We start from the raw sequence: 23,238 nt of genomic DNA on the forward strand, positions 1-23,238 counted from the left end.
TTTGCACCCAGGAAAGTGCATCACCTGCTTGGCCCAGGTCAGGGGTGGACTAATGCAGGGAGCCGTGGCCAGGAGGCACTGGCTGAGCTTGGTCGGGGTGTGTGTGTGTGTGTGGGTGCTAGTGGAGGGCATTGTAACCATGTGGGGCTCTCACTTAGCCCAGCCCACGGCTGCGCTAGCCGAGACTGGGGCCGTGAGCCGCACTCACCGAGCCCGGCCCAGGGCTGCGCTAGCGGAGGGCGCTGCGCGGTGGAAGCTGCGCTCACTTCTCAGCCCCGGGCCATAGGTACACGGCAGCCCGCGCGGAAGCGGCTCGCACCCAGCGCTGCTCCCGGCTGCTCGGGCGAAGGGCGCTGCGCGCACGGGCCGCCTCAGGCTCAGCCTGTCACGGATGCACTGAGCATTTTGCCCCCGCGGCTCAGCCCGCCGCTGGCTCTCGGGGCCCTAGTGCGCGCTGGCCGGCGGGGGGCGGGGCGGGAGCAGCTCCGGGGCACCTGTGGCGCCTGCCCCGCTGCCGGGCCGGGCTGAGGGGGCTGCCCCGGCTGTTTCCTGGGAGAGCGGGGCCGAGGCGGCTGCAGCTGGCGGGGTCCCAGCCGGGCGCCGGCTCTCGGGCTCCCCCGGTGGCACAGCAGCCAGCCCCGCAGAGCTTCGCTCCCCGCCGGGAGGAGCCGGGGAAGCCGCAGCTCGCCCAGGGCCTGAGACCCCGGCCCCGGCTCAGCCCGCTGCCCCCGCCCGCCCAGACCGAGGAGCCCTCCCCTCCCCGGGCGGAGGGAGCAGGGGCGGGCGGGAGGCGGGGAGGGGGAGCCAGGCAGCCGGGCTCCGGCGGCGGGGGGCGAGGGGTTCCTCCGGGGCTCGGCACAGCCCGGCGCCGGGGTCTCTGCAGCCCAGCGTGCGGGCGGCTGCCGGGGCCGGGGTGGGTGACGGGCGCCTTCGCCTCCGCCTCTTCCTCAGCGGGCGGCTCTCGGTTGGCGGCGGCTGCGGCTGCTGCGGGGAGGGAGCCCGGAGCGAAGGGATGTGGGGCTTTGGGGGAGGCAGGATCTTCGGGATCTTCTCCGCTCCAGTCCTGGTGGCTGTGGTCTGCTGCGCCCAGAGGTAGGGGCTGCTCCGAGCCAGCGAGCCCGGCGGCCGCGGCTGGGTTAAAGGGCTGCGTCTCGGCAGGAAAACAAGCTGATCCTCTCTTGTCTGCCCCTCTCCCCTCGGCTTCCCCCCTGCTCGCCTCTCTGCGCTCCCCCTCGTCTGCTCTCCCCATCTCCGATCCTATCCCCCATCCCTCCTCTGATCTCCCCATCTCCACTGTCCCCCATCCCTCCTCTGCTCTCCCCTCTCCGATCCTATCCCCCATCCCTCCTCTGATCTCCCCTCTCCGATCCTATCCCCCATCCCTCCTCTGATTTCCCCATCTCCACTATCCCCCATCCCTCCTCTGATCTCCCCTCTCCGATCCTATCCCCCATCCCTCCTCTGATCTCCCCATCTCCACTGTCCCCCATCCCTCCTCTGCTCTCCCCTCTCCGATCCTATCCCCCATCCCTCCTCTGATCTCCCCTCTCCGATCCTATCCCCCATCCCTCCTCTGCTCTCCCCTCTCCGATCCTATCCCCCATCCCTCCTCTGATCTCCCCATCTCCACTATCCCCCATCCCTCCTCTGCTCTCCCCTCTCCGATCCCCCCATCCCTACTCTGGTCTGCTCATCTCCCCTCTCCTGCCTCCCACTCTCTCTCCCTATCTTATGCCTCCTTTTTCTCTTTCTCTTCTTTACCCGCATTGTTCGGCTCCCGCCCCCACTTCCCATTGTTCCCACAGCGTGAACGATCCTGGGAACATGTCCTTCGTGAAAGAAACTGTGGATAAATTGTTGAAAGGCTACGACATTCGCCTTCGGCCGGATTTCGGAGGTGAGTTGCCCTGTTCAGACCTAACTGCGGTGTTTGTTTCTTTCCTGTGTCTCTTTGTGTAAGTCTGTGTTCAGCTAGTTTCTGGACTGGAAAGTGTGTCCTGTTAAGGGAAAACGTGTTGCGAACAACTCTGTGAGTAAGAAGTGATGGGTAGGGGCTGATCGCTTCTCCTCCTCCTCCCCAGGACCTCCTGTGTGCGTTGGGATGAACATAGACATTGCCAGTATCGACATGGTTTCTGAAGTCAACATGGTAAGTCCCCAGCTGGTGTCTTCTGTATGCAAACAGCTTGGGGCTGGTGGTTGTGCTGTTGTGTTTGTTTCTCCTGGTTTTGCAGCTGCTTGGGTGTGGTTGGTCCCCAAAGACAAGGGACTGAAGTGCATTAGTTGGTGTTGTGGTAGGAGCTCCTAGCTCTGGCTGTTGGGAGGGACCAGTCCAGTGGACTAAGGCTGACTGAATAGCTGAGCACTTGTAACCAGAAGCTGCCCTGAAATCAATCCACGTGGCGGAATAGTTTGCCAGCTAGGACTCATTTAGGAGCTGGATGCTGCCGGGGGCATTTTTGTAGGCGGGAATATGTTACAGGTGAACGTTAGGTACAGCAGGATCGAGCTGGAAACTTGATGTCCCTGGAGAACGTTATCTTTGCCGCTGGAACGCGTTTCTTGCTGGTTTGGGAAGCTATAACACGTTGGCCAGCGCAGTCTATCATGCCAAAGGGCAATTCATTCTCTGATATAAGGGGTTGGTTTTAATTCGTGGTAGCGGGTACAGTTGCGTACTGACTCGCCTTGAAGCGAATACAGCTCCATGCTAAGGAGCTGTCCTAGGTGCTGTAAGTGACCCTCTGTTCCCCAAACCCTTCTGTTGCTGACTATGCTAAAAACGGTACGTATACATCTCGGGTTGTCTGTCACTACTGCAGAGTGTTTAGTGAATTGCTCAGATGGACTGAAAACAGTATGGAACAAAGATAGCATTTGTTTGCTGAAAATGTCAGTCCATAGCTCGTCAACCAACTGCATTTTACTTCCTGTAATTTCATTTAATCTGATAAACTTTTTTGTTAATGGGGCCTAAGTCAGTCTCTTGCTTTAAAAGATGCATTTGATTTTAATTTGTTTACTTAATGTGAAAGCTTTAGAGGCTGCTGGAAGCAAAGGAAAATGCAGATTAGACACTGAATTGCAGATGAAAATATAAATGTAAAAGCCATTTTTATCAGGGTTATCAACTCTAACTATAGTAAAGACAGTGTTGAAATATTTTGATTATGTGCCAAAAAAGCTACATTAATCAAGGGGCAACTTTTAAAATATTTCAAATGAAGTGACAACATATATCCAAAGCATTTGGAAGATGCAAAACATTATTTAAATTTAAATTTGTCTCATAAATGTTAAATACCAATACTAATTTTACTAGTTAACATAAAATTAACTTTTTCCCTCATAAAAATGTTCTCTGCCATTATTAAACACACAGGTTTAGGTTGCTCAATTGCAATTCAGGAGCAATCCGTCTGATATTCAGACAAAAAAAGTAGTAAAAAATAGAGAAATCAAAGGAACAGTTGATCACATAACACACAAAAAATATTTTACAGTTGGAAGAAATAATGGAGATTTTTTAAAATGCTTTACCTTTTAAAACATTTTGTTTTGTTGAACAGGAGAAAAAATAACCAGATATCAGGTGGTAAACCAGGATTAAAGAAAGTAATGAGTACTCACATCTTAGATTGTTTGGGGTTTTTTGGAAAGCTTTCAGATGTTCTTCCCAATTTCTGTTCTTTTTAGAAGAATCAACTCCGTGCTTGGTGAATGAAGAGCTAAAATGTGCCAGGACATAAGTTATTCTTAAATATCTAAAACAGCACTATACTATATGAACTATATTTCAGCCTCTCAAACTATCTTTTTTGGTGAGGGAGGGTGTCTATCTGATTCGTTAAAGCAAAAGAATGTGCAAAGTATTTCATAGCTCCTTTAAAGAGGCAGTATGGTCTAGTGGACTGATCATGAGACTAGAGGGCAGGAATCGTTGAGTTCTAATTCCAAATCTGACACTTACAGTACAGTCTTGAGCAAGTCAATCATCCTCCCGCTATCTCAGTTTCTCCCATCTACAAAATCAGGATAGCAATATTAATTGATTCCACAGGTCTTTTCATTGCATTTTTGGTTTTCCAAACTTTTGAAAGCTGAACCTCTTTCCCTTCCCCCTTTCAGGAAACTGAAATCAATCACTCACCCTCTGAAACCCAACCATGTGTTGTTAAAGGTTGACACATCTTGATTTATATATTTTTCACACCTTCATGGGTAATCCTTTGTGCCTCTCCCTATCCCTCTGCACTTTGAGAAATGCCAGTGTGGATCTTCTTAGTATAGTTCCTCTCCTTTCTTTCATGCTTCTTACATGAACAGTATTATACTTAATAATGTTCATATTTAAAGTGTAATTGGCATTGGAGTTTGCACCCATTGAGATGAGTGGGGCAGTTCATACCTCAGAGCTGTTACTTCAGGCTTTCTACAAACTCTAGTAGATGGCTCTGTGTCAGTTACATGCCATATTTTCAAGGTTTTCTCCACAAGAACAGCTAGAGACTTTTTTTTTTAAATAATATGGAAGATGAATCTTGTGAGAATAATTGAGAGATCTGTCTGCACCCATCTAGCTAGTCTGTTGGTTGCACTCCATGATTTGGAAACTGCATTATGGATTAAATTAATATTAGTACAGCATTTTGTATATGCAAAATGATACGTAAGATATAAGTATCACAGATAGACAGAGAATGCAGTGTGTATTTCTTTAGGCATGAAAGACTCTTGGTGTAAATTCCAACTTAGCCTACCCACCGGCACAGAGTTGTAAGGGAGCAACCACCCTCACCTTATGCCGCTGCACAGGCTAATCAGACCTTGGGTTGAGATACAGGTACATGCTTCTACCCTTAATCCTCAAGACAAGTTATTGATGGTGGGAGTGTTCAACCCTTCTGACACACTAGCCTGCATAGGTGAGCTGGGATGATAAGTACTGTAATTATCTGCTTGTCAGCAAGTTACTACCCACACTCCCCCAGTCTCCAGAAGTCAGAGGAAACTGGTAAAGAAAGCTCCAACCTAGCACTTATTCAATAATCATCCATGGTTAACAGGTGATATTTATTCAGAACTTCATAATAAAATACTAACAGGCTAAGATTCTCATAACAGCAATACATAGTGATTCTAAAGGGAACTGTTGAAAATAATATTTTGCTACAAGCACAGTATTCATTTCTTTTTGAAAAAATGGGCAGAAAACCCTTCTAGATCTGGTTGGTGGATAACTTATTGCAACTTGAATTTTGGAGGGAAAAAATACAACCAGAGTCTTCATTTACAGCTAGGTTCAAACAGTGGAGGTAGGTATTTTTTCTCTACCTGTTTCAGGTGACTCTGGACTTGTTTGGAATAAACCCTTAGACCTGTATTGAGAGGGTAGAGACAGAAAAGAGAGGTTCTTTTATTCACTAAATTATAATTTTTGAGATAGTAATTTGCAAAAATATAAGACACATTTTGTTTGAAGAACTGAGCCAATCTCTTGAACCTTCATGCTGGCTATCAAATTTTAATCTTTGACAAATACTGCTTCATTTAATTCCAGACAGCTACTACTAGTTTTAACCTTTAACCTCATTAACTATTAAAAAAATCTTGCAGGCATTACTCTTTATAAAATGTGTTAACATTGACATGAATTTCTTTAATTTAAATTTTTGCTATCACCTTTTATATAGTTAGCCTGTTAAAATTCATCTGTACATCAAAGATAAAATAACCAAAGGATTAAAGTTCTTTGATTTTCTGCATATAAATAAAAAATTACTACAGTGATATTATTATACTGCCTTGTAGGCAACACATAATGGGGCTTTCGGTGATATAATGGGAACTCTTTGAAACTAAAATGATAGTTTGTATTGCATTCTTTCCTGAATCTTTAGCAAACTGCAGATTCCAACATAAAAATCATCCCATATAAATCTTTAATTACTGTAAATTACAAATATTAAGTTTTAATTAACTTTGTAATATATTGGGGTTTGGAACTTCTTTCAAGGGCAATTCTGCTGACAACTCTTAAAAATCCTTTAGTCCTACATGACTTAACTGCCTGGTTTTTTAACATGGAAAATGGAGGGAAATGGCATTGGGCCCCCATTGTTTCTGTCTCTTCTTCCTGAACTGAAGATAAGTGCTCTCTGCAGGAGACTGAATTCTATGGGACTACTAGTGGAATAAGAAGTTGAAACTGATGGGAATATTTGAAGAACATGGCAACGTTAGTCATGAATAAGGTTGGCATGATCTGACCTTTAAGCTATAGCTACTTGTGGAACTATTGAAAATTGGTCTGCATCTTCCTTAACTAATGGAAGAAGGTAAACATTCACCCTGTTTTTGATGCTGATTTACAAAGACAGATGTGGGGGAGTGACATTTAAAATAGGACCAAAACATTTTCCTAAAGAAAGCTTTAAATAAACAGCAGTTTATATTTAATTCTCTCTTAATATTGCTATCCTGCACCCGCATCCTTACCACCACCTCTGCCCTCTGATGTCACCATTTGTAATCTATCTATCCCGCTCCACCCCTCATCCCCTTCTCTTGCTGTGTCAGGAACACCTGTTTCATCTAAGAAGGTCTCAGTAGTTCATGACCTCCTCTTATCTCATTCCCTCCAGCTCCTGGCTCTCACAGAGACCTGGATCTCTTTGTCTGATACTGCCTCTGCAGCTATTCTCTCTCTTCCAGAGGCTGCTCCATCTGACACACCTTCCACCCTGGTTCAGACCATGGTGGGGGTGTTGGGCTTCTCCTTTCCCATTCTGGCCACTTCCAAACTGTCCCTCATTCCCCTTCCCACTCTTTCTGACCTTTTGAACAGCTTTGCATCTGACTCTTCTCTCCTCTCCTCCTCTGTATAGTAGTTTTCTACCATCCACTCAAGTCCTCCCCATCAGCCTTCGTCTCTGATTTTGACTTATGGCTCTTTCTCTTTCTCTCTTCACAGTCTCCATACTCATCCTCTGTGACTTCAGCTTCCATGCAGATGATACATCAGACCCCTTAACTGCATGTTTCTCCATCCTCACCTCTTCATGTGACCTGGAGCCCTGCTTTAATTCTTCCACTCACCAAAAGGCCGTTCACTTGGATTGGTCTGTGATCACTCTGTTGCTAAGTTCCCCCTCTGACCATCACCTAGTCTCCTTCAGCATTGCTCATCAGCCCCTTCTCTTACCCCGTCACTTGTCCTTTTATAATTTCCAGGCCATAACTGTCAATGACTTCTTGTCTGCTCCCAGCACTCTCACCTTTCTTCTATTGATATGGTTGTTGATTCACTCCAGTCCTCACTGTCCTTCACTCTTGACTTTTATGACCGCCCCCCTCTCATTGCAAGGTCTGCTCTGCAAGTCCCCAGCCTTGGCTTACCCCAATAACGACTTCCTACATTCCTGCTGTCCTCTTGTGGAGTGTCTCTGGCAAAAGTCCCATGATCAGGCTGAACTTCTGTCATTATAAATCCATTCTATCCTCTTTCAGTTCTGCCATCTTCCTAGCTAATCAGCTGTACTTCTCTATCTTAATCAGATCTGATGCCTGCAATCCTAACCACATTTTCTCACCTTTGACTCACTCTTCAAACCTTCCCTTCCTCCTGCGCCCACTTCTAGCTCTGTGAAGGATCTTGCCAATTTCTTTCATGAGAAAATTGATCAAATATGATGTGACCTCCTCACTTGCCCTGGGTTTGCCTTCCCTTTCCCCCATCTACAACTCTCTCTTCCTTCCCCTCATTACAGACACAGATTTTTTTTCTGCTCTTCTCCTTTAAACCTTCCACTTGTCCCAGTGACCTTATCCCATCACCTGATCTCACTTGCACCCACTCTTATCTCCTACCTTACTCTTCTCCTTAACCTCTCAGCTCTCTTCTAATTCCACCCAAGACAAACATACTTTAGTCCTTCCAATCTTGAAAAATCTCACTCTTGATCCCACTTGCCTCTCAAACTACCACCTCATTTTTCTTTCATCCCTAAACTAATTGAACGTGCTGTTTGCAATCATTGTCTGGAGTTCCTCTCCTCCAATTCTAAATGCTCTCCATCTGTATAATTTCCCTTTCACTCTTCTGAAACTGCTCTAACCTAAGTTTCCAGTGACCCCTTTCTTACCAAATCTCTCAGAACTGCATCCTCAACCTCCTTGACTGTCAGCTACCTTTTACACAGTTAACCATGCTTTTCTTCTTAAAATATTGTCTTTCCTTGGCTTCCATGACTCTGTTTCCTGATTCTCTTCTGAATTCTTTATTTGCTCCTTCAGCATGTCCTTTGGAGCAGCTGTTCTCAACCTTCTTTCATTTTTAACTCCTAAAAAATTTAAAGTGTAGGTGCTGACCCCTTTGGAAATTTCAAATGGAGACTCCATTTATAATGATGGAAATCTATTGTCTGTATATATATTTGAGTCAGTCTTCAGTCTAAGTATTTTGTGGACACCTTAGACATAGTCTGTGAACCTCCAGGGATCCATGGACCACAGGCTGAGAACCACTGCTTTGGAGGATTGTCCTCATCCCTCTCCAACTTTGTGTGGGGGATCAACAGGGCTTTGTCCTTGACCCTCTTCTGCTACACCTTATCTCTGGGGTATGTCATTGCAAACCCAAATTCAATGACCATCTCTATGCTGATGTCTCACAGATCTACCTTGGTATTCCTGACCCTGTCTCCTTCTTCCATACTAAAATCTCAGCCAGTCTCTCTGACATCAGCTGTCAACTCAAGCTAAATGTGGCTAACGCAGAACTCCTAATTTTGTCCCCTAAGCGCTTCATACTACTTCCCTTATCTATTCCTGTGGACAAAACCACCATTTTGTCTGTCACCCGAGCCTGTAATCAGATCACCATCTTTGTCTTAGCCTGGATGTGAGGACTTAGAGAGAGGTCCATGTCTAAATCTTGCTGATCCTTTCCGCATAACATTTCTAAAATATGGCCTTTCCGATCCATCCACGCAGCTAAAATTGTCATTTAGCGCTCTCATCATTTTATGCCTCAGTTTCTGAAACATCCTTCTCTCTGGCCTTGACAAATGCAATCTTGCCCTATTCATATACATTTGGGATGCTGCTACAGAGATCATTTTCTTAGCCTGTCGCTTTGATGATTTCACACCCTTTCTCTGAATTCCTTCCAGCTTCCCCTTCTCTGTTGTATCAAATATAAGCTGCCTATATTCACTTCAAGGCTCTTCATGGTCAGTCCCCACCCTACTTATCATCTGTTGTTGATAACCAAGCCATCAGTGCTGCCCTTTGATCTCCCCATGGGCCAGCTTCTACCGCCCACTTGTTAAATTTTCAAACAAACACCTTCGTTCTTCCATGCTGCCTTGAATGTTTGGGAGGGCTCCTTGTAAACATTCAGAAACCTACCTCATTATCCACTTTCTAATCCCCCTTCAGAGTCTGATTTTTGCCATGATGCCTGTGAAAAGCTTGCCTGTGATTAGGCTGCTACTGTACAGACACCACTGACTATCATACTGATTAATATTTATCTCATTGTTTACTCCACCATCTGTCTATATCCATCAGTTGTGTCTTGTTTTATAGTTGGATTATAAACTGTTTGGGGCAGGGACTATGTTTGTACAACACCTAGCACAAAGGGGACCTGGCCCATGACTGGGGCTTCTAAGTAAAACAAATAAATAAATAATAATAATATATTCTGTATTTAGTATTATATAAATGATCTGGGCAGTTATGGTGTACTGTCCACATCCCATTGATAAATAAGTATCTGGTATATTAATTATAATCCATAACAAATTTTGAATTTAATATTTTTGTGCGCACATGTATAGTAACTGCAATTTGTGCAATTAATCTGCATAGATGAAGCAATATTTTCAAAGAAGGCTCACAATCTGTGCAGAACTCCATTAATATTTTCTTGTCTGTGCCCACCTGCATTTGTGCATGCTTTTCTATTACTATGTGTACAGCTTCCCACAGTTATGCCTACAAATGGATATTTAGATATCTAGCCATTTGTGTGCATGTTTGTAGTAGCTGTATTTGCAATTACAATAAATACATCAGGGATCGGCAATCTTTGGCATGCGGCTCACCAGGGTAAGCCCCTAGGCAGGCCAGGCTGGTTTGTTTACCTGCCGCGTTGCAGGTTCGGCCAGTCACAGCTCCCACTGGCCACAGTTCCCCGTCCCAGGCTAATGGGGGCTGTGGGAAGTGGCGCGGGCCAAGGAATGTGTTTGCTGCCGCTTCCTGCCACCCCCATTGGCCTTGAACGGTGAACTGCAGCCAGTGGAAGCCACAATTGATCAAACCTGCGGATGCAGCAGGTAAACAAACTAGCCCACCTACCAGGGTGCTTATGCTGGCGAGCCGCACGCTAAAGGGTGCCGATCCCTGAAATACACATTCAAATAAAAATGGGTAAATGTGCACCAGTGAGCCTCTGCCCACTGAAACTTTGTCCAACAGTATTGGAGATAATACATAGATGTCTCCCTTTTAGGAACAGAAGATTTAAAGATACTTTTCCTCTGATTTGAATAGCTTAGCCTTTTATCTCTCTTTTTACAGTATTTTGCTTTGCTGCATCCTGGACTCTGTACTTTTTTTGCCATATATGTGACTTTTTTTTTGCTTGGGTGTGGCTAGCGTAGAAAATTAACCAACTCTTACATTTTTTATCAGAGTGCTAGACTCCATCCTGGCCTGACAGTATCAACAATGTGTGAAACCTTACATCATGATTCTTACACTGTGTATGGCCTCTGAATAAAATAACTTAGACACAGATATATAATTTTCAAGCACACAAATATTTACCCTATTTGTTTTTAACATATTGTTTCCCAGGTTTTTTGTTTATTTGTTTGTTTGTTTTATTAGCAAAACACAATGTAAAAAGACAAAATATTTGGAGGATTAAGACAGTGCACTTTCACTTTAGTATAGTTTTAAGATGTGGCTCAGGGAATAGGTTATGCTATAACCAGCTTGGGTGAATGAAAGTTGTTGCCATCTGATGGCTCTTGAATTGTGTGAGGTAAATTTCTAATCACTGTCTTGTTCTGTAATAAATAGGGAACCACATAACCAAACCACCATCACAGTTTGGAGTTAGATTGTCAATCTTAGCTGAAATGCTAAGAATTAGATGAACTAACCTTTTCCCCTTAAGATAGTGTTTGTAGAGTAAGCTTGTGGTGATGGTGTGATGTTGTGTAAGGAACCTTGTACTAGTGCTGCGTATACTACATCCTTCCTGTGAATGTATACAGAAGACTTCAGTTTTCTGGGCTGTTGATCTGATACTATTTACAAGCTCTCATGTCAGTAAAATTAAACCAAAATTAACATACCCAATAGGCATAGTTAGCTATACAGTCATTCTGCTGCTTATGAGACTACTGTACTCATGAAATTAGTCTTACATAAAGTCAGACCATAAAACTTGGTTGTTTCCAGAAAGGATGTAATCTCTTCTATGTTAATGCTGTAATCATTATTTTTATATTTGTTCAATTATAAAACTGCAAGTCAGCAAACAGACTTCACTGGATTCCTACTGACTTTCATAGCAGTTTTAAATTCTCCTGACAAACTACAGTTAGTTGCTATTGTAAAGTCATCGAACTTTATTATTTTCTAAGGAGAAGTATTGTCTACATTGCATGAGGGGGTGGTGACTAAACAATGTTTTTTAAATGAACTACTATTTCCTCATGCTATGTGTCATAATAAGCAGCTCCCTTGTAAATATTGTCTTTCTTTACAATTTAAAATTTATATCGCCATTAAATTATTACTAGCTTAATGTGTATCTTGTAATAAGATTCAGCTGGAAAAATTGGATTGGCTGGCGTAAATGATACAATTGGATGAATATTATTTAATATAAACAATAATTTTTTTTAGCTAGAGAGAAAAGCTACATGGTTGGAATTCACAACTTTCTCACTAATTTAAAAGATTAGTAGATTAAGCAACAAAAATATTGTGCTGCCTAGCAATGATTGTAGAATTCTGTCCATATTTCTCATGTGGACTGGCTGTATTACAGGTTATATTTTCAAGTGATTTGGCTATGACTTTTCAAAGGTAGACTCAGAGCCATTGCTATCAGACAAGTGGTAACTGAAAAGTATGTATGTTGCAGCTATAAGGAAAAAAGGAGTTAAAATATAGTTTTCCATTATTATGTCAATTATCTGAACAGTAGGGACCCAGTTATGGAAACCTTGCTCATGTTGTTCTCCCCATGCTCATGTTGTTCAAAACTCACAGGAATAGTCTGATTGGTTTCAATGGAACTATGTGTGTAAGTAAGCATTGCCAGTGTGAGCCCAGTTGTGTTCAGAAACATTCCTTAGATCTGATTCAGCTCCCATTGAAATCAATGGGAGTCTCTACATTGACTTCAGTGAGTATTGGACTTTGACCCTTTAGGATATGGGAAAGCAGTACTTCTGTGTGCTGGACCCTGAACGTCTCTCTCCTTCAGCTGACGATCTTTGAAAATACTAGCACTCTGATAGATAAATTGTCTGTAAAATGCTATAAATGTTGAATATTCATGAAGAGTTGCAAACTCTTTACATCTTGCAGTTTTTCCTAATCCTTAGATGATAGGAGTAGGGATATCCAGGAATGAGTGATATTTGTACTATGTACATACCTTACTCATGATGGTGAGAACTTATTTGAATAAGTAGTTCCAGTGAAGTAAATGTGTCTAGTTATACAAGTACTTAGTAGTTTGAGAAGAATAGCACAGTTGAGTCCAAGGAATTTTGGAAAATAGTAGCACCAAAGGATGGGATCAGTTAGTAAGAATACTCCTTTTCCCAACTAATTTTAATCAGGATTTGATTATCTAAAGAAATTGAATTTCAGCTATGTCACAGGTAATCCCTTGGTGTTTATATTAATATAATAGATGGGTGTTTGGGGGTGTGGGGGGGAGAAGGATTTAGTAATATTTGGTAAACAGAAGGTGGTTTTAGTCTATCCAGAGCAAACCTTTCTTTTATCCAAATATGACAGCTGGTCCACATATATAGCTAGGAGACAAATCAATTCAAAAGGAGAGTTCATTTAATATTTGTAATTGAATTTCACACTTCTGTATACTTAGATTGCAGGGGAAAAATAGTAAGTGTAAGCATGTATAACTCATTATTATAAATGTGATTGAACCAATAATTTTAGCAAAGTAATTTGTTCTCTCTGCAGTTAGGAACCAGTTGCAGGTTGCTTTGTTAATGTAACCTGCAATACAAATGTATTACTGTGTGAAGGGGAGAAGGAAGCTGAAACAGCTGTGCTAGGGGCTTTGCATTTATGCTGGGTAATTGGCAGTTCCTTAGCAGTTAATGACTTTTTTTTCTTTATATTCATCTGAATGTTGAATTTTCATTAGTATATGTGCGAAGTCTTTAGTGGAGTAGTAAATTATCTTTTTTATTGCATTATCACTTAATTCATTTACATTGTAAGAAAATAAATTAAAGATGCAAAAGAACATAAGCCTAGGATATGAGACATTTTGCATATATCATTATGAATTTAAACAAGTTACATGTAACACATTTGGGCTATAGCTAGGTCAGGTTCACTTCTGGCCTTTGCAATTCTTGCATTTTGTCTACTGTTCCTCTAGCACCAGTGAAGCTCCTGTAGTGGAAACACTCTTGTGGGTCAGGCACAGGAGATTTTTACCACTGTGTTGTCTAGTCCTGTTCAGAACAAGAGTATTTCACAGTATTATGGGGATCCTACGTAATTTACTGCACACTACTTAGATTAACTTGTTCTTTGGTGGAGAGGCAGATTCAGACCCATAGTCTTCCCCTGCTTCTTTCCCACTCATGGAGGCCTTCTAAATGGTGGAGAGGAAGGGGAATCATACCATAGAGTTAACTTTCTCCTCTTCGTAACTCCCATGCTCCAAACCTGCAATCTTTCATTCCTCTCTTCTTTCAGAGTACCGGTAGCTTGGAACTCAGTATAAGTAGAGATGAATTAAAAACCAGGAGCTGGAAAAATCATAAAAGAACAACGAGTTGCAGGGGAGAGGAGTAGTAGCTGAATCTGAATGGAAGCTTAAGGTGTCTGTCATTGCGCACTAGGGGCTGTATGTGTGTATGGGATTTCAGAGGTCATGCATGGACATGCCAGAGAAGTGTGTGTGGGAGGAGGAAGGGGGGACGGTGTATTTGTGGAAGTATATGAGTAAATAAAGGAAATGTGTTAGGGTCAGGAAATGAATTGTAAGGAAACACTTCAGTTACTGGCTCTATCCTTTTTACCAAAGAAATAGCATTCCTTGTACTTTGTCAAAAAATTGGTTGGACCAGCCTGATTCAGGATAGCTAGTTAAAAATGCTGAGTATCTATCTTCAAGATTTTTATGAGCTCATTTAAAATGAAGAACAGGAAAAAATCATAATAAAGGGAAGGTCAATCAATTAAAAAATGCAGTTGAGAGTTGATCAACTGACCTTTACAGTGGAACCTCATGTATTATTAACCTGACAATAAAGCTTTGTGTCAAAAGTTAAAGTTGCTGGAGAACAGACAGTGGAGTTGGCTATAAAACAAACACTTAAACATTTTTCCTGGCATACCCATTTGTGTGGTATTAGTATTTGCCTTTTGATTTGCATGCTGGAATTGGAAATCAAGAGATTACTTGATGCAATCTCCTTATCCATTAGCAAGATGTTTTCCTTATCTTTACATTAAAAAAAATCACTTTCAACCTCTAATGAGAAGATCTCTTGCATTTAGTCTTCCTACATAAATAACTTAGCCAAAACCCTGATGATGATGATGATGTCCCTTTACTTCCATTAGTCACATCTAAAAGGCTCATTTATAATCCTGCCTAGTTTTCTTCTAACTTCAATTTAAGATAAAAACTTTTGTTGTTTTAGTAACTTGCTTCATACAGTCTGCTGTGTCTTCAAAATGTTTTCACTGAAAAATTGTTGCTCCACTCAGAGAACTGTTCCTTTTAATTTGACCATTGATACTAGCTGAGCAGGTCTCTTTTAAGACAGAAAGTAGTTGTCTAAATGATTAACCATTTATAACTGTCTCTCTCCAAAAGTTCCTGAATGGATTTTTTTTAATAGCTCAAGAAAGTGATTGAATCTCTTGTGTTAAATGAAGTGGACAGTTGTAATTTTACCCTCTGTTCCCTTTCTCCTATCCACCTTTACTGGGCTTTGAAGTAGGAGACTGAATTTCTCATTGTATTTATTTCTCTAGTCATTTTCTTCAGGTGGGCCTGTGACAGAGTTGGAGTAGCCTATGGCTGGCTCACCACTCTGTGTACTTTGTAAGTGTTCCTTCATGGGCCAAAGTGGGAGATAATTGATTAGGACTGGGTGATTAACCAGTTAACAAGAGATTCAGCTCCTCAGCTGAGTGCTGTTAAATGGGAGACAGAGAGGAAAAGGACGGCTGTCCCTCCCTAAGGTGTTAAAAGTGCCAGTGGTACACACGTGCAGCAAATGTTTGTAAAGGGAAAATGAGATGCAGTAAATGTGGGGAAGAGCATGCCTATGAAAATTATATAGAAGGGATGGCGATCAAGTGTAGTAACTGTGGTGGTATTCACAATCCAACATATAGAGGGTGTATTGCAGCAAGACAAGCTAAAGAGATACAAAAGACTAAATTGCTAAGACATCTTATGCAACAGCTGTAAGAAGACTCAAAATATCAGACAGAGAAGGTAGAGAAAATCAGCACAGGAAAAGGAGGACTGCAGAACACAGAATGAATAGACGATGATATACTAGTAGTGAAAAAAGAAGGGTTTATTGCATTTATGTAGAAGTGATAAATTGCAAATAACAAACAGGGAAAAATCAGAAAAAATGAAAGTTATAGCAAGGGCAGCAGAAAAATACTTGCCTGTTATCAATCTGTCAATAGACTGTATTCATGTGATTTTTGAATGAGGCTAATAGTGAAACATAACTAGGATGGGGATCACAATCTTTTGTTGGAATGTGCACAGTTTAATAGCAGATGGTCAAGGGCTAAAAGAAAGTATCCTGGAAATGAAAACTAAACCAGATATCATATGTATCCAGGAAACATGTTTGGTTAAAAAGCTTGATTTTAAAATTCCAGGGTATACTGCCTCAGGGTATACTGCAAGTCCAAAAACTAGCAAGAGGAGGAGGCATTTGTACTTTCATTAGGGAAAAATTAAACTACATAGCAGTTGAGAATGAAGAAGTAAGTCAGGAATATAACACTTCTGAGATCCCAGTGCAGAAGAGAAATATTCCTTTAAGGATTTATAATATCTATAAGCTGTGTGGGAAGTTAGAAAACTCAGAATTTACAAGAAATAATGCAGAATGGTAAAAGATGATATATTATATGTGGTAACTTAAATAGTTATAATAAATTGTGTGGAAGTAAGACAACTGATAAAAATGGTGCATGCTTAGAAAAGTTCATTCAAAAACATCTAGTAGTTTTAAATGATGGAATCTCAACTAGATTTAATGCAGCAGATGGTAGTTTCTTTAGCGTAGTCCTGGGCATTATAATGGCATATATTGTATGTAGATACAGATGGGAAATATATAAAGAAGCAGGAATGGGGAATGATCATTTCTTATACTTATTACATTGCCCTGAAAAATAAGGTTGAAATGATTCATGAGTAACTGTTCTGTTCATTCCCTCTGGGGCACCTGGCATTGGCCGCTATCGGAAGACAGGATACTGAACTAGATGGACATTTAGTCTGACCAACTATGGCCGTTCTTATGAAAATTACCCACGTAGAATTCTAAGAAAGCTAACTGGGATATGTACTCCTACAAATAAATGTACTGAATTTATGAATGATCCTTGTGTGAGTGATGACATAGATAATTCCAATGACAATGTAATAAAGGGATTAATTGCATCAGCAACTATAGCCATATCTAAGATATTGAAGTATCTCAAAACTAAACACTCATTTTCATGGTAGAATGAGGAGTGCAAAATAGCAGTTAAAGAAAGAAACAAAGTCTACGCAAAAGCAAAAAATACAATAAATAATGAAGATCTAATGAAGTACAAAAGAAATAAGGCAATAACCCAAATAATTTAAAAAAAATCAAAGAAAGAGTTGGAGGGAAAACTGTGGGTGGATAAACAAAGATACCAAGACATCTGAAATATACAGTAACTCCTCACTTAAAGACATCATGGTTAACATTGTTTCATTGTTATGTTGCTGATCAATTAGAGAACATGCTCATTTAAAGTTGCACATTGCTTCCTTATAATGTTGTTTGTAAGCCACCCGCTTTGTCCACTGTTTGCAGAAAGAGCAGCCCATTGCATCTAGCTGGTGGGGGCTTGGAACCAGGGTGGACCGGCAGCCCCTCAATTAGCTCCCTCCTCCCCTAAATTCCCTGTGCAGCAGCCACGCAGCAGGCTATCAATTGCCGGCAGTTCAGCTGTCCTTCCCCCCACTGTCATATGCTGCTCCTGCCCTCTGCCTTGGAGCTGCTCCCAGGAGCCTCCTGCTTGCTGTGTGGAGTGGGGGTGGAGGAGGAGAGGAGGGCTAATATCAGGGTTCCTTCTTCCCCCCTGCTTCTGCCCCCTCTGCTCCTGCCACCCACTTACCCCATCTCCATAGAGAAGTGGGGGGACACAACAGGGCTCAGGATGGAGGGAGCTTGCTAGCAGCAGCTGCTGTCTCAGCTTGCTTAAAAAGGCAATGTATTTAGAGTGCGGTCAGTGTACTTAAAGGGGAAATGCATCTCTCTCTCTATCTCACACACACAGTGTGTGCCTCTGTCTCTGTCTGCCATGCTGTCTCCTCTTCCACCATTTGTGCTGCCTTGTAGAGTGTGAGGCTACATTAACAATAATGTGTTCACCCTTGAGGGCTCAACTGAGTGCTTGTTCATCATTTAGCAGTAAGGCATTCCCATCCTCTTCCACCCTCTGACTTCACCATCTCAACAAAGCTTCACAATCATCATTGCTGTGTACAATATTAAATTGTTTTTTGTTTAAAACTTCTACTGAGTGTGCGTGTGTGTATGTGTGTGTGTGTGTGTGTGTATATATATATATATATATATATATATATATATATATATAGTCTTTTGTCTGCTGAAAAAAAAATTCCCTGGAACCTAACCCCCACACCTATTTACATTAATTCTTATGGGGAAATTGGATTCGCTTAATATGGTTTTGCTTAAAGTTGCATTTTTCAGGAACATAACTGCAATAGTAAGCAAGGAGTTGCTGTACAGGCAAATTAGAAGAATAACTGGAATTCAGACCAGGACTAGTCACATTCCAGGTCTTATAGGAACTGACAAAATAGTCAGAAGTTCTGATAATTACAGAACAGAAGTTTTAGCAGAAACTTTCTGATTGATGAGTTATGGTGATACTCAAGGTGCAGTTTTCCACCAGAATAAAATATTTGATGCTTGCTTTGGAAAGATCATATAGACTATGGCAAAGATAATGTACGGGAAGGATTAACCTGCACAAAAATCTTGCTGGGACTGCTGCGAGTGGGGGAAGATAAGAAAACATTGCTGATGGTATACAAAACCTTAATCAGATTAGTTATTGACTATGGCTACAAGCTTTTGGGACAGCATCAGAATCAGAACATAAAATATTAGATTTCATACAAGCCCAGGCACTATGAAGTGTGTATGATATATATATTACAACACTTATATGCACTACACCCTGGCAGGCTGGGCCAGTTTGTTTACCTGCCGCGTCAGCGGGTTTGGCTGACCACGGCTCCCACTGGCCGTGGTTCGCCGTCCCAGGCCAGTGGGGGTGGCGGAAAGCAGCATGGGCGAGGGATGTGCTGGCATTGGCTTCCTGCCACCCCCATTGGCCTGAGACGGTGAACTGCGGCCAGTGGGAGCCGCGATTGGCCAAACCTGCCGACATGGCAGGTAAACAAAGTGGCCCGGCCGTCCAGGGTGCTTACCCTGGTGAGCTGCGTGCCAAAGGTTGCCAACCCCTGTTCTAGTGAAATGCCAGTTACATTATGAATGAAACTATTGGACCTACTTTATAGGCCAAAGTTAATGGGAACTGGAATGGTGAAAGTACCAGACAAATATAAGAGGAGTCTTAGGAATTTGATAAGCAAACTATATAGCACATGATGTTAGCACTCCACATGGCATTTGAGTTAGAGTTAAAGTATGGATGCAGAAGTTGAAAGACTAGGAAGAGCTAAACAAAGACAAAACTTTGATGTGGAAAATTAATTATGAATGGAAAGTCTCATAGAATCATAGAACTGGAAGGGACGTTGAGAGGTCATCTAGTCCACTCCCCTGCACTCAAGGCAGGACTAAATATTATCTCTAGATCATTCCTGACAGGTGTTTGTGTAACCTGCTCTTAAAAATCCCCAATAATGGAGATTCCACCACCTCCCTAGGCAATTTATTCCAGTGCTTAACCACTCTGACAGTTAGGAAGTTTTTCCTAATTTCCAACTTAAACCAGCCTTGCTGCAATTTGTCCAATTTGCAGTGTCCCACTGTGGATTTAGATTTATTTTATAAACTGAAGTGTAAAAAGAAATAATAAGTATGAAAAATAAAGTGTACCAATATATAGATGAAAAATGGAGACAGTTGTGTCAAATATATACAGTTGAGTGAAAAAAAAATACATCAGGAAGAACAGGGGCAGCATATTGTATACCAAAACTTAGAATTAGTACATTTAACAATGTGATTTTGTAGCTGTCATGACAGCCAAACTAATAGCATAAAGCTAGTATTAAATGGGATCTCGGTTGTATGCCCAACAGCAGTGGTCATTTTTTTCTTTTTTTTTTTGGACTCAGTCTCACTTTTTATGGCAATGTAAAAGGATATCTCAGTATATGGAAGTGATTTAATCAATGAAATTATATTTCTAATAATTAGAACAGTGGAGATACATGTAGCATTAGCTTGGATCTCAGTGCATATTGGGATAATGGAATGAAACGGTGAACAAAGCAGGTAAAAATGCTGTAAGAAAAGAAAGGATTGACGTAGAAATTCACCCTTGAACAAACAGGAATTTAATAGCCTAGTATAGAAAGCTAAAAGAGGAAAGGCAAAAACTTTGGATTAATGAAAAAAAGAAGAAAAAGATTTTTTTTTTTAATTGTGCCCTAGAGTTGAGGGATAGCAACAGACATCAGGGCCTAAATAGGAAATAAATGAAGTGATTTTGTTTAGAGTACTAACTGGCCACTATAGCTTAAACAAAAATCTTTTTAGAATAAATAGACACAAAGATGACTGTGCACTCTGTAAAGTGTAAGAAACAATTGATTACCTTTTCTTAGTATGTAAGGACTTTGATAAAGAAAGGGAAAAGCTTTCTGAGGAATTCAAATGTCTTAGGGTAACAACAGTTTCATTGTTACTTAGTAAAAATATCAGGAAAGCAGGTGTTATTAGAAATGTTCGATTACATGAAAGACATAGGGCAGAGTGAGACAATATAAACTGTTAAGTATTTAGGAGTTATAGCTGGTGGCAGCTATAGACTATTCGCTCAGATCTGCTTCACCACTAAAAAACAAAACAATACAAAAACAAAAGAGAAAGAGGTGGGTTGGAAGGATGGGCAAAAGAAGCTCAGGATCTCAGAGAGATGGAACATCCCACATCCCCTTGTGCCTAAGTTGCAAGGTGAAGTTTGGGAAAAGCCTTATGGAGCTGGGACATGAAACTGCAAAATATGGTGTAAATAAAATACACTGCGGTGAACCTAGATAAGAGTGGGCAAGGACTCCTTTCAAAGAGAAATCCAGGATGACAGAGTGTACCCTGTGACAGGGCCATCTTGAAAGAAAGAAATTAATTAATTTTACTGTTCTGATGGTAGTTTTGGAGAAGACAGAAAAAAGCATTGGTGACTTAAACTAAGCAGAAACGCAGGCTCCTTTTTACGGACACCGAATTAGCTAGTTATTCTGAGCTCTACAACTTTTTCATGCATAGAGTGTTAATAGAAAAGTCCTATTTTTTTTTTTTTGCAATACTGTATGAATGGAAACTACTAGTTGATCACAGAGAGCATTTACAAAACATCTAATGTACTGTATTATGTGTCACTGAATTCCATGTGTCTGAACAAGCACTGTTGGGTTATTGTGACCCCCTTTGCAATAATATAACCAAACAGGACCTGAAATAAAATGATATGGTAAATAATATAGTTAAGGGACAATCACATCTGGGGAATTAATTAAAACATAGCAATAATACAGTAACAGTGTTGAAACTTTAGAAGATGAATATAACTAATTGCTTCTAGAGAACACAAAATGAAATTGTTTATCTTTCAAAGATGAGTGAAATCTTTATACATAATGAAATAACAGGTGTGAACAATGGATGAGATGTGATGCTGATGAAGGCAATCAAAGGAGAAATGCACCTGGGTTACTTTCAGTCTGACATCGAATTGCATCTATCATTACAATATTTTGTCCTAGCTTCTGCTAAGATTTGTTCTGGTGTCCCTTTCTGCCTATTGTTGACTATTCTCCTTTTCATCTGAAGAGAACTTTGCTTTTAATCACTTCTTGCAACATGACCAACCCATTGACACTTGGTCTTTTTTTCATCATCTTCAAAGATGTCCTTCCCTATGGTTGGCTTCCATGGCTCAGTGCTCAGCCTTTGGTTCCTATTCATTGTCTATGTCTCCTTTTCATATCAATGTCTCATGGCTGTCAGGACTAACTCGCTAATTTTTCACAAAGCAAAAAGTGCTTATTTTTTAATGATTGTGTCAAGCTGCAGCTTTTTGATTTATTTATTGTGACTTATAAAAAAGCACCTTAGTGGTTAAATCCCAGGCACTTGTACAAATACTAAAAATTACAATCAAGGATAAATATTGTTGGGATAAATAGGCTTTACCACCCAGAGCCACGTTACATTTATAGCACTTGGGATGTTGCACAATATATATATTTAGTTTATATTTCCATGTGCTTCTGTTTGGTTGGCACCAATAAATGTTGAATATTTTCTAATATTGAATTACAGAATAAAGCAGTTTTTTCTTATTTGCAATTTTTACAGCAGTATAAAGTGATTAAGTTGTGTGGACATTTTTGTTTGGTTGTGATTGCTTAACTGAATGTGCTCTCCCTTCTTCAAAAACGTATTGTTAGGAAGGCAATTTTTCAGAAGGGACCATTGTCCCTATCAGATCAAGAGTATTCAATAAAAATCTACTTTTGAAGAATATTTTTTCCTTCCTTTTTGGAGGGGAAAAATCTGAAGAGAAGTTAACTCTGTAAGCAAATTCCTGCTATCACTTATATTGAAGTCATGAGAACAGAATTTGGTGCACAATTATGTATATATATATGTTGTGCAGCATCCCAAGTACTATTACAAGATTATTTAATTACAAGATTAAATTTTAAAAACCTATTTTTAGAAACTCATTTATTTTTAAAAAGTCTTGTTTTTTCAGATGTTACCTGAGCTGAAATGAACTAAAACTATCCATTTGAAGGCTACTGGTAGACTCCATTTTTATGGTTTCTGACATCAGCAAAATTCTAAAATAGGCTTGAGCTAGCACTAAAAATAGCCACTGAACTAGCCATATGCCTTGGGCTGGAGTTCGGGCTCTAACGTGTAGGTGATCGGGCATGCTTGACAGCTAAGCTTCAGCCATCACCACAACATCCACACAGCTATTTATATTGGGCTAGCTTGAGCCCCTCTAGCATGAGCCTGTGTACTTGGGCTGAAAGGCTCACTCCTATCTCCAGTATGGACATACCTTATGTAGGGAGGAGCATGTCAGGTCTATGTTGGGACAGGGGCAGAGTGCATGGTGATCCGCCTGATCCTCACCTGTCACAGCTGTCCTACTTGCAGGCAGCCCATAGGCTGCTCCAAGTTATTCCTAGAATCATTTAAATCCCTGGCCAGCCCAGGGTCAAAGGACCTTATAATTGGCTTAGAGCCACTGTCCCCCTTAGCTGTGCTGAATGTAAATGCTGTGCACCTGAGGATTGATCCAGTGAATACATTTTCAAAACTTTATATTATTAAAACAAATGTAGACTCTAACAAATATATTGGTTAGTTCAATTTCTGTTGTACCAACAGGGCCAACACAATTTTTCCTTGGCTTTATATCACAGGAATAAATAAACTAGGACATGAGTCA

General features: G+C 41.1%; 1 protein-coding gene across 1 annotated transcript in view; it reads left to right on the top strand.

Annotated features, from left to right (window-relative positions):
- The first annotated feature begins 914 nt into the window (after positions 1 to 914).
- Positions 915 to 23,238, top strand: part of GABRB3 (gamma-aminobutyric acid type A receptor subunit beta3) — a 160,549-nt gene continuing 138,225 nt past the window's right edge. The window contains exons 1-3 of the mRNA XM_050932106.1: positions 915 to 1,092; positions 1,806 to 1,897; positions 2,082 to 2,149. Coding sequence (XP_050788063.1) covers positions 1,013 to 1,092; positions 1,806 to 1,897; positions 2,082 to 2,149 — 240 coding nt within the window. The 5' untranslated portion in view covers positions 915 to 1,012. The remainder of the gene's footprint in view (positions 1,093 to 1,805; positions 1,898 to 2,081; positions 2,150 to 23,238) is intronic.

Source organism: Gopherus flavomarginatus, chromosome 1 (assembly GCF_025201925.1).
Source record: "Gopherus flavomarginatus isolate rGopFla2 chromosome 1, rGopFla2.mat.asm, whole genome shotgun sequence".
NCBI classification, from domain to species: Eukaryota; Metazoa; Chordata; order Testudines; family Testudinidae; genus Gopherus; species Gopherus flavomarginatus.